We start from the raw sequence: 14,196 nt of genomic DNA, 5'->3' as shown, positions 1-14,196 counted from the left end.
ATATCATTTCTCACGGGGTGAAGCAGAGAGGTCAGAGACGCAGATGAGGAAACCAGTGCTCAGAGAGACGCGGTGACTGGCCTGGGGACACACACCTGTGAGGAGTGGGAAGGGGTGTGCAGATTAAGCCATTAGAAGGTCTGATGTCTGATTCCTTCTAGTCTGCCAGACAAATCCTCAGGCAGGGAAACACGGTCACAATATCAGGATGGCAGATGGTGGGGCAAAGTGGGTTGTTGTGATAGCTGGTGATGGGAATGGTCCAGCTCCCCATCTTTTAGGCCAGTGGGATTCCTGCACCAGAGGGGTGTGGGTTGCTGGCAAATTTTGTCTGTTAAGAGCCAGACGGTAAATACAAATAACGCCCCTGTTTTATTACAAAAGCATAAGCATATAATTCTATAATATGACAATGTCACCCTCAAGCACACCATGTGACATCTTAGGTGAAATGTTCAAATTGCTGTCCATGAGTGCCACTCACGTACCCCACCACCCACACTCAAGCAAGCCTTACTGCTGCCGGACCCTGTATTTTGGGCTTAGTGCGCCACAGCATTTCTGTTGTAACTACTCAACTGTGCCAGTGCACCGTAAAAGCAGCCATAGGAAATTAGTAAGAAATGGGTGTGACTGTGCCCCAATAAAATTTTATTTATGAAACAGGTGGCTGGCAGAGTTTGACCTGTGGGCAGCATCTGCTGAGCTGTGATCCAGATGACCCTGTGCTTGTAGGAGGAAAATGTAAAACCCTGATTCGTTTATTTTTATCTCACTTTTTAATATTCCCTTTTTTGAGTATGTCTCATAATGCACACGATAGGTTGGCACACTGGTACAGGTTTGTAACTTATAATAAACATATATTGGCAGTGCAGGCTCAAAAGCTGTTTACTAAAAATAATACATAAATCACAGCTGACATTTAATGAGCAGGTGCCTTGTGCCAGGTGATGCTGTAAACACTTGACAGGCATGAACTCACTTAATCCTCACAACTGCTACCCATGAGGAAGCTACTGTGTTCACCTTCATTTTACAGATAAGGAAACTGAGGCATAGAGATGAAGCTACGTGATTGAAAAGCTCACCCACCACGCTCACAGGACTGGTGGATCCATGAGCGCTGTCTTCCTGGGTTTGGGAGTTCAGGTTTGGGGCCCAGGGCACACAGGGTTGATTTAGAATGATGGAGGGGCCCGGATGAAATAGTTTGTGAACGTCTACTTTGCACCAGACATCATGTTAGAAACTCAACATTTGCTGGCTCATCTAGGTAGTCAGCATGAGAACACGATAGTTGTTGGCTCTGTAATAGCCATGGGAAAAAGGTGTTGATATTACCTTTCCCACTTTACAGATGAGGAAGCTGAGGTTCAGAGTAAGAACTGATTCAAGATTTCCACTGCTAGCAAGTGAAGGAGCTCAGTTGGGAGTGAAATCCAGCTTTTGCCTTAGCTCTCAACACCTGAGTCTTGGCCAGCTTGGGTCCATTGACTCTTGGGTCCCTCCTCCTGCCCTCCAAACTGAGAAAGTCTTGGGGATCTGGTGTCCCACAGAGGCCACAAAATCGGAGCTCACTCATTCCTTGGTGGGAGGAAATCCAGCAGCATTTGGGTCTATCCAGTGCAGCCCTGGATTTCCTTAAGAGGAGCCTAGTTCTTACCTAGGGCCTGAGCCTGGGTTCAGACGGATGGGGTCAAGAATAAGCCAGATCTGGTTTGTAGTGCAGTGCCAAGTCTTGATAACTAAAGTAGGAAGAGAAAGATGGAAAGAAGGAAGAATGGAAAGGAGTGAAGAAGAATGGGAGTCATGCAGGAATGGCACTGAGTGGCCCTGGGCAGGTTATTTTCTAAGCCTTCGTTTCATTATCTGTAGAGTGGAGATGGTCACAGCCTCTACTCCAGACATTTTGAGGACTTAATGATGTTAGGACTTAATGAACTAGATAGGTGCTCTGTGCCTTGGGTGGGGAGAGAGGGTTTCTCTCCTTTTTAGATATTTCTAGACCAATTCTGGGGCCTAGGTGAGACAACAAAGAGCCTTTCCTCCATCCATGTGTTGGAGAAGGTCTTAGAGAACAAGAGTCCACTCAGCGTCCTCAGGGTATGGCATTGGCGGGGGTTTGCTGGGACATCCAAGCTGTCCTCCCTTACAACCCAGAACTTCTGTCCCAATGCGTAAAGGTCTTGGCTATGACCAGTAGAGCCTAAGATTGTCCTTTACCTGGCCCTGTAGGCTGACCCTAAGGCCCAGGGCCAGACCAATGGCTGTGTTGCCACAAGAAGATCAGACTTACATCATGATGGTGGGTGTCCTATTGCGACATGTCCTGACCCTGTAGTGCTCCACACACTCTCTGTACCACTTTGGTTTCAGTTTAATTGTTTTCTGCAATTGTGAGTCACTGGCTTCCTTTCTCTCTCCCTTTCTTCCTACTACCCTTCCTCCCTCTACCCCTCCTTCTCTGTTCCTTTCTTTGCATCTCTCCATCCTTCCATTATCCATCTTTCCTTCCTTATTTCTTTCCAGCTTTCCTTTTCCAATGCAGCAAACACGTTTTGAGAAATAACTCTGCACTGTTCTCTATTCACAACAAGGGCACATTCAGCTTTAGGATTTTAAGGTGAGTTGTGGAAATGAATAGGGGAGGAGGAGACAAAGGGAAAGAGGAAAATGGGTGGAGGGGAAAGTGAAGAAGGAAGATATGGAGGAGAAAGAAAAGGGGAGAAAGCAACAATGGGAAAGAGAGGCAGAGGAGGGAGCAGGAAATAGAAAGAGGAAAAGCAGAATATACAAAGAGAGGGAAAAGCAGATAAGGGGAAGAAGGAGAAAGAAGGAGGAAGAGGCGGAAGGAGGAAACAGGCCTGAGTCCTTTCTGAGGCCCCTCAGCCAGTGCTGCTCATTTGGAGCTGATAGTGAGATCTGAGCCCAAGCCTGGCCAAAGGGAGCTTATGAATAAATACCTCTGGGTAGGAGCAGATATCTGTAAACACAGCTGAGGAATTGAAAGTCAGGTTCTTCAAGGGTATCGACTTGTCAAAATCACACCACAGCTGCGGATTAAAAAAAAAAAAGAACAACAAAAAAACAAAAAAACACAGGAACAAAAGTCAGTGTGAGTGCTGCTGGGATAGGAGTCATGTGCTCTCAGCGCTGGGCTTCAGTGAGAGCCTGGGGCAGGCCAGGCACTGAGGGGGTTCATTTCAGAAGGGACGTGCCAGCGGGGATCTCCTCTTTGAACTTAAAGAAAGTCCTGGTTCAGAAAAAGCGTAGGCAGGGCAGTGAGAAACCAGGTGAAGACTGCTCTGCAGGCCCATCATGGAGGGTCATTGGAGTGTGGGCCCAGAAGAGAAGAGCAGACAGATGGCAGGAGGAAAGGCCTGGGTGTGCTCACAGCCTGTCTCCACCTCAACAGCTGGGAGGGTTTGAGGGCCCTGAGGGCAGCGGGCAGCTCTGAGCCCAGACATTGCTACAGGAGATGTTTGTGGAGCTCAGAAAAGAACAGCTGCCATTGGCTGGATGCCTCCTCTGTGCCAGACACTTTGTATAAAAAAACCTCACCATCACCTTGTGATGTTGCTGCTATTTTTATCCCCATTTTACAACCAAAGAAGATGAAACTCTGAGAAGTAAAGTAACTTGTCCAGGGTCACCGAGCTGGTAAGTGGTGGAGCTGAGGTTTGAACGCAGGTCTATCTGACTCCAACACCTCCGGACCTCCTCCCACGCCGCTGTGGCGTGGCCAGCCCCAGAGGTGACCCTGATCTAGAGCTGTTGGGCTTATTGCCAAATTCTGCACCCCAGAGGGATCTGATTCATCAAGATAAGATCCTGGCTCCAACTCTGGACACTGTGATCAATGATCCTGCATACTTCCATGTTCAAGTGCCATGATCTGTAAAATATTTATCTGATGATGAATTTAATTAGACTGTGATTTCCCTTTTTCATTGTCCCATAGAGTCGTTCACTTCAATGCCAACTATATAGAACTTGAGCAACATAGACTCTAAGTAATTACTGGGCCAATTGGGGTCATATATTTCAGGCAGTATAATCCTGCAAAGCAAGCCTGAGAACTGTGGGAGTCCACACGTTGGGTCCCCGAACACTTGGAGACCCTCCTTTGGACCTGAGGGTCATGGTGATGATTTCCATCACCAGACAACACCTCAACTAGCCTCTCTCAAGGTGCCAAGTTCAAAACCTGGAATCAGATAAACCACTCCTAAACTTCACTAGGTCCTTAAGTCACAAACAACACCGACTATTTGTATGTATACGGAAAACGCCTGTAGCTACCATGTTACCATTCTAGAGAAAAAATGAAATCGTTAAAATATGGACCACCAAATTAAAAACAATGATAAATATGGCAGTTGGAGAGTCATCGCAGTTCAACGTGTCACATCCAATAGGAACTTTTAGAAAGTCATAGGCAAGATGCTCAACCTTCCTCAAATGCAGTTTCCTCATCCATTACATGGGAACAGTAATACCTACCTGTAGCCCATAGTAGATGCTCAATAAATGACAGCTACTTGTTTCCACTCCCCCACTCCCATTCCCAGAGGTACAATTTAGCAGATGAGAATGAGCACGAGTCATGGAGTCAGACAGACCTTCTTAGCAAGTTATTTCATGTCTCTGAGCCTCAGTTTCCTCAGCCATAAAGTGGGGATAATGAGACTTACCTCACGGGGTTTGTGTGAGGATTAAACATGAAAAACATGTACAGCTCCTCCTTCAGTGCATGGCACATAGCAGGTGGGTACTTAATAAGAGGTAACTCTTTTTTACCGTTGCAGCTGGTCAGCCAGTGATAGGGACTCAAGGGAGTTTAGAGCTACTTTGCAGCAAATAACCTCTCCCACTGGGAAAGAGACAACTTGCCACCAGCAAAATGCACAGTTCTGACAGTAGCCACATCTCTGTGCTCTGTCCCTAAACTTGGGGCTGGACCAGGCACACGAAGGTAACTGGTACCAAGGAAGGCAATCAAGAAGCTGCAACTAACTTCTGGACTCCTGAGAACACCCCGGATACCAGAGGGTGGGTGAGCTGGGAATGCTTACGATATTTAGGATGGCGCCCAGGAAATTAATCAGGATAGATGCGAAGATGATGACGTTCCGAGCCAAATAGGTTTCATTGATCCAACAGCAAGTTTTCCGGAGGATGAGGGGCAAACACTTATAATCCTCTGCCGTGGTGATGAGGACCAGTGCTGAGTGCAGCATGATCAGGATGGAAAACTGTATGGCCATTGGCATCACCCTGCAAGGAGACAAAGAACGTTGGCTCACGCGGCTTTGATCGTCTGATTCCCCACTCACTGAGCGACGCTGTCAGTCACATCTATGACCACCCTCCCCTATCCCTAGCTTCCAGTAATTCCTATAAATCTCTATTTGTTTAAGAAAAGGGCTATTCAGAGACATTTTTTATTGCATCCATTTCTAGAATATTCTCTTGATTGAGAAACTTTTCCGTGAACACCAAATATTTGGCTGGATGTATCACTCCTACCCAATTTCTTCACTTCTTTGCCATTCATCTTTCTCACTAGGCCAAGTGCTGCCAAAGCAACATAACACTGGAATTTTATGTTGAAACTCTGGCTGTTGGGGGTCCATATGCCCTTTCCCCTTCAAGGTGGGTTTTATGAGACAGATTCCTTCTAGGTGTTATTCTGATACCAAGAGCCAAACCTGACACCTGTTCTGAGTTGCTCAGTTTGGGGAGTGATCACCAGGGTTTGCAGGGAATGGACTATGTGCCATTTGGGACACGGGTGAGGGTGCAGTTGAGACCTGAGGAAGGAGGATGCATCCTTGCCCACAGCTTCGCTGTCACTCCCAACTGTCCCTCTCTAGCGTCAAGCTCTCACTCACCAAAGCATGACCGGCTGTTTCTAGCAACTCAGTTTATCTAAAACCCCATCTCTGGAGGTGTCTTTGACTGCTTCCTCCCTTGCCAAGGTAATTTAGGAAATATGGTCAAAAAGACAGGGTGGCGGGAGTGCACGGCACTGTGACAGCCAGGTGGTAAGACCTTTACAAGGAGGGATTAGCCCAGCCTCCAAGTCCCTCTGCACAGGCAGGTGTCCTGAAGGCTAGGAGTGACTCCTCCCCCAGCCCCAGCTTTCACTATTGGGGGTTTTATTATTTCCTTTTTTAAAAAAATACTTGCACAGTTTTGATTTCATGGATCACCTTGACAGGAAATCCCTGCAGGAGTTCTAGATAAGAACAGAGAAGTTCTGTGTGGCAGTGGGTTCCCAGAGGAGTCCAGGCAGATGGGAAACTTCCCCAAAAATAGGCTAGAAAAACTCCCTGACAACACGCCATTCACTATTCCTGGGCCCTCAGGGGAGGCAAATGAAGGAGAATGCAGGTGGATGGCTTTGTGTAGCTGTCCAGGGAGAAAGGAGGCCAATTCCAAGGCTATTGTGTCTCAATGATGTGAGGCAGCCCTGGAGAATATGAATGTTTTGTTTTAAGCTTTGGCAGAAGCCAACCAGGCAAAGGCCGATTAGAAAGCTGCCTGGTTCCGTGGCCACCACTGCCACCCAGATGAAGGCTACATGGTGCAGGACCTTGAGTGGCTGCCCTTGACTCTGCTGACTTTTCTCCCTGTCCTTCTCATCTCTCTAGTCCATGGGCAACAGTCAGGCACATGCCCTCAGTGCTCTACTACGTCTGCCTTTGCTTTCTCGTGGAATGCTGATGCACCTCACTCTCCTGGGGGAACACCCTGCTCATCCTCCGGGGTTTGGCTGTTCTCTGGATTCTTCCATGACACCTGGCAAAGGGCTGAAAACATGGAAAGTGCTCAATAAATACTGACTTCACTTTTTGTGGGGACAGGAGACTGTTCCTCCCCTCAGCAGCCTTCCAGGGGAAGAGAATTCCCACCCATCCTCCCAGTCCCTCTGTCCACCCTTTTGCTGCCTTCTCGTTCTTCACGAAGGGCAAGGTCACTGTTAAGTACCAGTGTTTATGTGAAATTCAGATGCTTGTCCTCTCCTCCTCCTACACTCACTGGGGTGGTCAGGAAGCCACAACCTTGACCTTCCCTGTGGAAGCAGCCTGGCCATGGGCAACTCTTTACTTTGGCCAGGCCATCTTTTCCTGAAAGGAGGCTCAAGTGTCCCCAAGAAGTCCCCATCACACCTGCCCAGATCTCCCTCATTCTTTGGCACTGGGGGAGGGGATAGTGTGTTGCTCTTTCTGATCCTCAGAGCGCTAAGACCTGGCACCGGAGTCAGAGTGCAGCATGGGGCGGCAGGCAGAGAGCCAAGAGATTCAGGATGAACACCACACACTCTTCTGACCTTAACCGCATTTCGTATTCCAGCGTTTGTCAGAGTTTTGCTTAAGCAAAGTGAGCATTTCCTTGGAATTTTATAAAATGGATGCTTTGTTGCCCACTTAACTATTTTGTGTATACTTTCGGTGGGGTGTCAGGGTGTACGGGAGGGCTGTGTGGGGTGATTTGCATGCAGAACCACCCGAGTGGGACCCTACCATAGTTTTAAGTGATCAGCACTTCCTTCTGGGTTTGCTGAAAAAAAAAAGAAAGGGAGTGCTGTGGGCTGAATATGTTCCCTCAGATTTGTGTGTTGAATCCTATTGCCTAATGTGACAGTGTTTAGAGGTGAGACCTTTGGGAGGTATTAGGTCATGAGGGTGGCACCCTCCTGAATGGGGTTAGTGCCATTATCAAAGAGGTCCCTGAGAGCTCTCTCTTCTGCAGGTGTGAAAGGTGCAGACAGGTGTGTATGAACAAGAAAGAGAGACCTCACCAAACACTGAATCAGCCAGCACCTTGATCTTGGGCTTCCAGCCTCCAGAACTTTAAGACATAAATTTTAGTATTTATAAGCCACCCAGTCTAGGGTATTTTTGTAACAGCAGCCTGAACCAACTAAGACAGGAGGTGAAAGGCAGGCATATGGTCCCAAGACAAGAGCAAAGCCTTGGGCAAGGGAACTCACTTTTCTGAGTATCTTCTTTTAATGTGCAAAACTGGGATTTCAATGCTCATCTCTTAAAGGGAGGTTCAGATGTTAAAGTAATAAGGCAGTGAAATGTGTAGCATGTAATAAGAACTCAAAGAAATGTTACTCTCTTTCTCTATTCATGGTGAAATTCAGGAACCAAAGGTGTTTTCAAGATCTATGGGAGGAGGGTTAATTACAAGACGGGCTTTCTAAGCAAGGTACTGGCATCGCATGCACAGTTCCTCTGGAAATCTGTGCTGCAGCTCCTCAGCGTCCATTTATTTCTACACACACAGACGTTATAGCATCGGATTGTTATTTTTCTCTAATTATAGAGCACCTCCCGAGTCCAGGGTACTGCGTTCACTTTGCATTGTTGGTGTGCACAAGAGGCAGGGAAACCTTTCATTTCTGAAATCAAGGCTGAAAAAGAATGACGAGGGATTTGCAAACAGCTCCATCCAAATCCTTTCTGGACATTAAGTTCTGATTACTCTCTGCCGTCTGTCTTGAAGCAGGGGCTGGGTTAGTGTCAGGATCTAGTGTGTGCGGGGGAGGCAGGGAGCAGTGGGGATGAGTGGACATTGGACAGCGGCTTGTGGTGCAACAGGAAACAGAGGCTGGGGTCACACTGATATGGCATTTGTACCACCCTTTAGAATCTGCAGAGCCTGGGGGGCCAAGAGAGCACGTGATCCTTTTAGCAACCCTGAGAGGAAGGCATTCTTAGCCACTTCAACGGACAAAAAAGGCTGTGGCTCAGAAAGGGGAATGGGACCCGAATTTATAACAATGGATATGGCTCATTTAATGCTGACATCCACCCTGGGGAGCTGGCACCATTATTCTCGTTTTATAGATGAGGAAACTGAGGCTCCAGAGAAGTCAAGTACATATATAGAGCTAGTGGGATGCACAGAAAATAAGATCCAGTGCCTTTTCCTTTCAGTCTTTTTCCCTCTTTCCCTTCCCTCAATTATTCCTTCCTTCCTTTTCAATACTTTCTCTTTTTCTTGGTTCCCCTCTCCCTCTCTCTTTCCCTTCTTCCTTCTCTCTCTCTCCCTCCCTCCCTTTCTCCCTGTCACCATTGATGCAGGCTTAGAAACATTGCTATAACCACAAGAGGTATTTTCTGGTTTTTCCTCAGTTTACCCTCTGGGAGAGGAGTGCCTGCATGCACGTGGAAATGAGAGGACAGAGCCGAGCAAGCACCGTCTCTCTCTGCCAGGGTCTAATCATCTTTTGTGGGGGGCGAGGAATTAGCTGTGGTCATGTGAGCAGCCTGGCTCATCCGCTAACAAGCCGTGACGGAAGAGATACGTGTGAAAGGCACCCACCATCTGTTTAGTTGCAAAGCCTCAATCGGAAGCAAAATGAGTTGGAGAGGAAACAAGCGTGCACTAAAGGAAGCTGTGCTGTCCCGGGCAGATGGGCCATGCAATTCCCACAACATGTGGACTGTCTGGTCAGAGCTCAGCTTTGAACTTTCTTCATTGTCGGGTTTTTCTCTTCACTGAGCCAGTGAGGGTGGGGCACTGGCTGGTATTTCCGTTACCAGCTTCAGCTGAACCCCAGAGTCAGAGACTCCATCTGGCCAGCTGCTGGGCGAGGTTCCAGGTCTGTTCTCCCTGAAACTAGAATTGGGCAACAAGGCTAGGGTCATTCCACCTGGAAAGAGACCCTGCCCAGGCCAGCTGGGGAGTGCCATGTTCCCTTCCTATGGGGCACAGTGGCCCCTTCTGTCCCAGTGCCACATCCAGACTTTCACCCCGTCCCAGGCTCCTCTCCCTCTCCCACCTCCCACATCCAGCTGGTCCTCAGCACTGTCAGCTCTCCTACATTTCTGGCAAATTCTTCCTCTCAAGTCCACTGCACTGCCACTCTCTTGTCCTTGTTACTTCTTACCTGCAGGTTTGTGACAGCCTTCTAACTGGTCTTCCTCTGCCCACACCTCACCCCTCCTATCCATTTTCCATGTCCAGTGTGATCCTTGTAAACACAAATCTGGTCACATCACTTCTTTGGTTAAATGTTTCGATAGTCTTCTCTTCCAACCAGTCACAATTCCTCCAGACGTAAGAACCACTCTCCTCCAGAATGCTCCATTTCCAGTCCTTCCTTCTCAGTCCTCCTTTCCAGGAGAATGCCTCCTTCTCAGTCCTCTCCCGTGACTTGGAGAGCACCTTCAGGAGGTGATTGTGATGTCAGGATCACGCCCTCTGGGACACCTGCCCTGATCCCCTGCCTCACCACATGTCCCATCCCACCTTTCACTCTCCCCATCACAAGAGTCATTGCACTATAATACTGTTTTGTAACTGTCTCCCACTAGAATGTAAGCTTGATAATGGCAGGAGCCATGCCTGTATATATCCAGTGCCCAGCGAAGACGGGCACATAGTAGGTGCTCAAAGGATGTTTGTTGGGAGTGTCAACACCCTCCAGGAGTCCAAAGGGTATGCGCCAGAGACTCCCACATCCCCACTGGCGGGATTGAAGGGGGGAGTCCAGGTAGTTTGGGGGAATCTGGCCAGATCCCAACACCTACAGCTCACCGCCCTGAGACCACACCTTTCCAATGACCCGAGTGTCCCCATGGCTCTTGGGTAGTCAGGAAACCCATTCTCTTGTGGCAGTCCCTGGAATTCTGTCCTGATTTATTCATTGGCATAGCATATACAAACCTATGTACACAGCATACATGTATCTACATGCATAGCACAGAGATAACTATGTGTATAGTCTGTACATATCTATTTGTAGAACATGGGCATATCTACATATGGATCTACCTAACATTCATAGCATACAGGTAGCTACATACACCCTATAGCATATAAACCTAGATATATGCAGGTATTTTATATTGTTATGTCTCCTTCCACTAGATTATAAGGTCCAGGAGGGTAGGATTTGTTGCTGTTGTTGTTACTGTTTTGGTCTTTTTTGTTCAGTGATGTGTTCCCAGCATCTAAACAGGCGTGGCTGCTAGGCATCGAGTGGCTATTGGTGTAAGGCTTTCTCAGCCCACGTATGGCAGAGGTACATGCATCTTCCTTCTCTCTCTCTTATTAAAATCTTTTTTAAAATTGTAAAATAAAACATAACTACAGAAAAATTACAAAAAGTTTAGCTTCATTAGTTATTATTAATTGTATGATGTCTGCGTTTGTAACAGCCGCCCGGCTCGTGAAATAGAGCTCTGCACGGCATCTCACCAGCCCACCGGGTCCCCTGGGCCACTCCCATCCTCCCTCCTACCCCCAGTTAGTCGCTTTCCATGTCTTTATAGGGTATCACCCATTTTTAGACGCTGTAATTTAGTCTTGCACATTTTTTTGGTTATATTTGATTTGTCTTTTAAGTCTTTAAAAATACCTACAGGTTCTCTCTTTATCTATTTATTTTCTTTGTAATTTAGCTATTGAAGGTTATGTGCCCTTTGACCTGTAGCATTTCCCACTGTCTGGATTTTACTTTCGCACACTCATTCAACATCTCTGGTCCTTCAGGATTCCTGCAAATTGGGAACTGGATCTGAGGCCTGATCAGACTTGGGTTTGACCCCATGAGAAGACTAGAAGCATGCAGAGGTCTCTCACCAGCGCAGACGGCTGTCTTTCCTCTTTGTGCTGATACACCCTTCCCTGCTCACTTCCCGGAGCCATTAATTCATTGAGAGTTGGGAAATAATGGTATTTTAACTCTATGGTATCTTTTAAATTTATAGCTTGAATAATTTTACGATATATCCACTCACCTGCTATCTGGTGATCTTATGACATAGTTCATGCAGGGAAGACAGAAAAAAATACTTGTTTCTTTCCTTTTTTTACTAGTTTCCAAGATAACCAATTAGTTCCCTATCATTCACCAAAAGTTACCAACCCATAAGCTTGTAAAGTTAAAAACAGTTGCTGGATTTTGATTAAATGTTTTCACAGTTATCCATACTGAAGCTCAAATTATCCCATCTTTGGGCAGTGGGAGCTTCCTCAGTGTGGCTTCTGGGTCCTTCGGACATGCCCAGTAGGGCCGAGGGCCACCTTGCGTTCCAGTCGGGCAAGATGTTCTGGGCTTATCTTGTACCTTTCCTGCCCCAGCTCTAGAGTCACACATTTCTCAAAAAAAATTTTTCATAAAAATGGTGATATGTCACCTCAAGACCACCATCTGGCCCCTAACTATGCTCATGTATACTGGATTGGACATTCTTTCTAGAACTTTCCATATTTATGTCTCCTTTTAGTGTTATGTCTCCTTAGGCTTTTCTTGCTGTGAAGTTTTTTGGATTTCTTTCTGATTTTAAAAATGTTCTTCCTGCCATCTTCTATTTCTCATAAGGTGTTATCACGGTGTTCATGTGTTCTGACTTTCCTCTTTTTAAGTCTTCGTTTCTGAAATGCATCTTTCTTTTATTTTTATTTCCTTCCTGACCTCTCTTACCAAGTATCTAAGTTTTCCTAATTCTGATTTACATTATTATTTCATGTCATGAACCACATTAAGGGCTTAGTTCCTTTCAAAATAGTAGGTTCAGGTTTTGATATATGTCGTAGGCATGTCTTTTTGAGTGCTTTTATTGATTATAAGGCTGAAGTCAACTTTTTATTCTCTTTTAGGAAGACTAATTTAGTATGGGATTGCCAACCCTACACTGTGTTGCAAATTTTTGTGTAAAATTAACTTTGCTGCACTTTTAGGAGAGGTGGGGTGCAGGAGAGTTTATGTTTCAACTTCACAGAACCCTTTTTTCAGTTGTTTTCATGTTGTGCTCAAAACATGGTGGCTGGAGTCCCTTCCCATGTTTTCTTGGACTGTCTCTCTTCTCCATTGTCCTTACTGTGAGTGGTTGGGACTCCACTCACACAGGTCCTGCCAGGAGCCTGGCCTGGGAGGGAGAGGTGGCGGGTCCGTTTCAGCAGCACACGGGTGTCCTGACTTCACAGACTTCCCCGTGAACCTTTGCGCTCACCCGACGCTGGACTGGGCGATGCCCTCCTGCTTCCAGGTGCTTTTCTAGTTTCTCCCATGGCACTTCCCAGGGACTCTCTATTGGCCATAATGCGGGCTCTTTTGTTTCCAGCTATGACAGACGCCTACTTGCTTCTTTGTGATTCCTCCCCTGAGTGATATCACACCAACCTTGGGGCTCTTGGGAGACTCACTAGCCATTTCCATTTGGAATTTCTAGGGCTACCACGTCGCCTGTTTTTATTCTAAATATAGTCCATGAGGTTTTTTGTTTTGCTGGCTAAGTGCTCAGATGCCTGGGCATTTAGAGAGATTCAGAAACGTGGCACCGCAGCCACTGTCCCTGGAATCCTCCCTTCTTCTTCTAATAATCTAGAAAATGCCAGACATCGCCTTTCCCCACGTGTTAGTTAGCCTGAACACCTTTCCGTCACAGGGTCACACTATGATCTTCCTTAAAACTCTTCAGGGCCTCCTTCCTGCCCCCAGGATCAATTCTAAGTTCCTTAAAGTAGCACAGTGGACATTGAACTTCTGCTAGCCCACTCCTTCCTCAGTCATGGCACCCCCCACCTTCGTTCACAAACCCTTTATCCTAGACTCTCCTATTTCCTCACTGTTCTGCGCACACAAGGCCTTTCCCATCTCTCCCTCTGCCAGTGCTGTTTTCTAAACTGGGAGTACTCTTCCATTCATTGTCTCCCTCTTGTACTCAGCTCAAGATATCACCTTCTCTGCAAACTTTGCCTTAAATCGCCCAGTTGGAATGAATCACCAATTTGGGCACAAAGCAGCCAAATAGTTAAAAGCACAAAACTCTGTCTCTGTGTCCAATTCTCATCTCAGCCACCATGTAGACACATGACCTTGAATGAATCCTCACCTACAAAACGGGAATTAGAATGCTGCCTCACTTATGGGTTATTTCTGAGGCTTTACTGAGCCTCATGCGAAAGATGGAGGAGTACTTTCCTGGCATGCATATGGGCTCAGTAGCAGGGAGCCAGCGCTAATTTCTCCCTCCCACTAAATGATGTCTTAGAGGATGCGGACCTCCTCTTGAAAAATCATACCATTCTTGGGATCCAGCATGTTGCTTTGCCTATACTCTGACACTGTCGCACATTTTGGTATGGATCCTGGATCCCATTCTTTTAAGTTCTGACCCCGTGAAAAGGTCAGCTGGCAGGCTCTAGGTTAGGGACCATCAGCTC

At 46.8% G+C, this 14,196-nt stretch overlaps 1 protein-coding gene across 2 annotated transcripts in view; it reads right to left on the bottom strand.

Annotated features, from left to right (window-relative positions):
- Positions 1 to 14,196, bottom strand: part of ADCY8 (adenylate cyclase 8) — a 159,605-nt gene that overhangs the window by 32,585 nt on the left and 112,824 nt on the right. Inside the window, exons 10-11 of one of the 2 annotated variants that reach the window (XM_024572213.3) lie at positions 5,079 to 5,280; positions 2,967 to 3,056 (exon numbers count right to left, since the gene is read on the bottom strand). In XM_024572213.3, the coding sequence (XP_024427981.2) occupies positions 2,967 to 3,056; positions 5,079 to 5,280 (292 nt within the window). The remainder of the gene's footprint in view (positions 1 to 2,966; positions 3,057 to 5,078; positions 5,281 to 14,196) is intronic. The other variant, XM_045181780.2, reaches the window with a different exon arrangement.

The sequence above is a fragment of the Desmodus rotundus genome, chromosome 8 (assembly GCF_022682495.2).
Source record: "Desmodus rotundus isolate HL8 chromosome 8, HLdesRot8A.1, whole genome shotgun sequence".
Taxonomy (NCBI): domain Eukaryota; kingdom Metazoa; phylum Chordata; class Mammalia; order Chiroptera; family Phyllostomidae; genus Desmodus; species Desmodus rotundus.
This window is presented reverse-complemented; position numbering and strand designations above follow the sequence as displayed.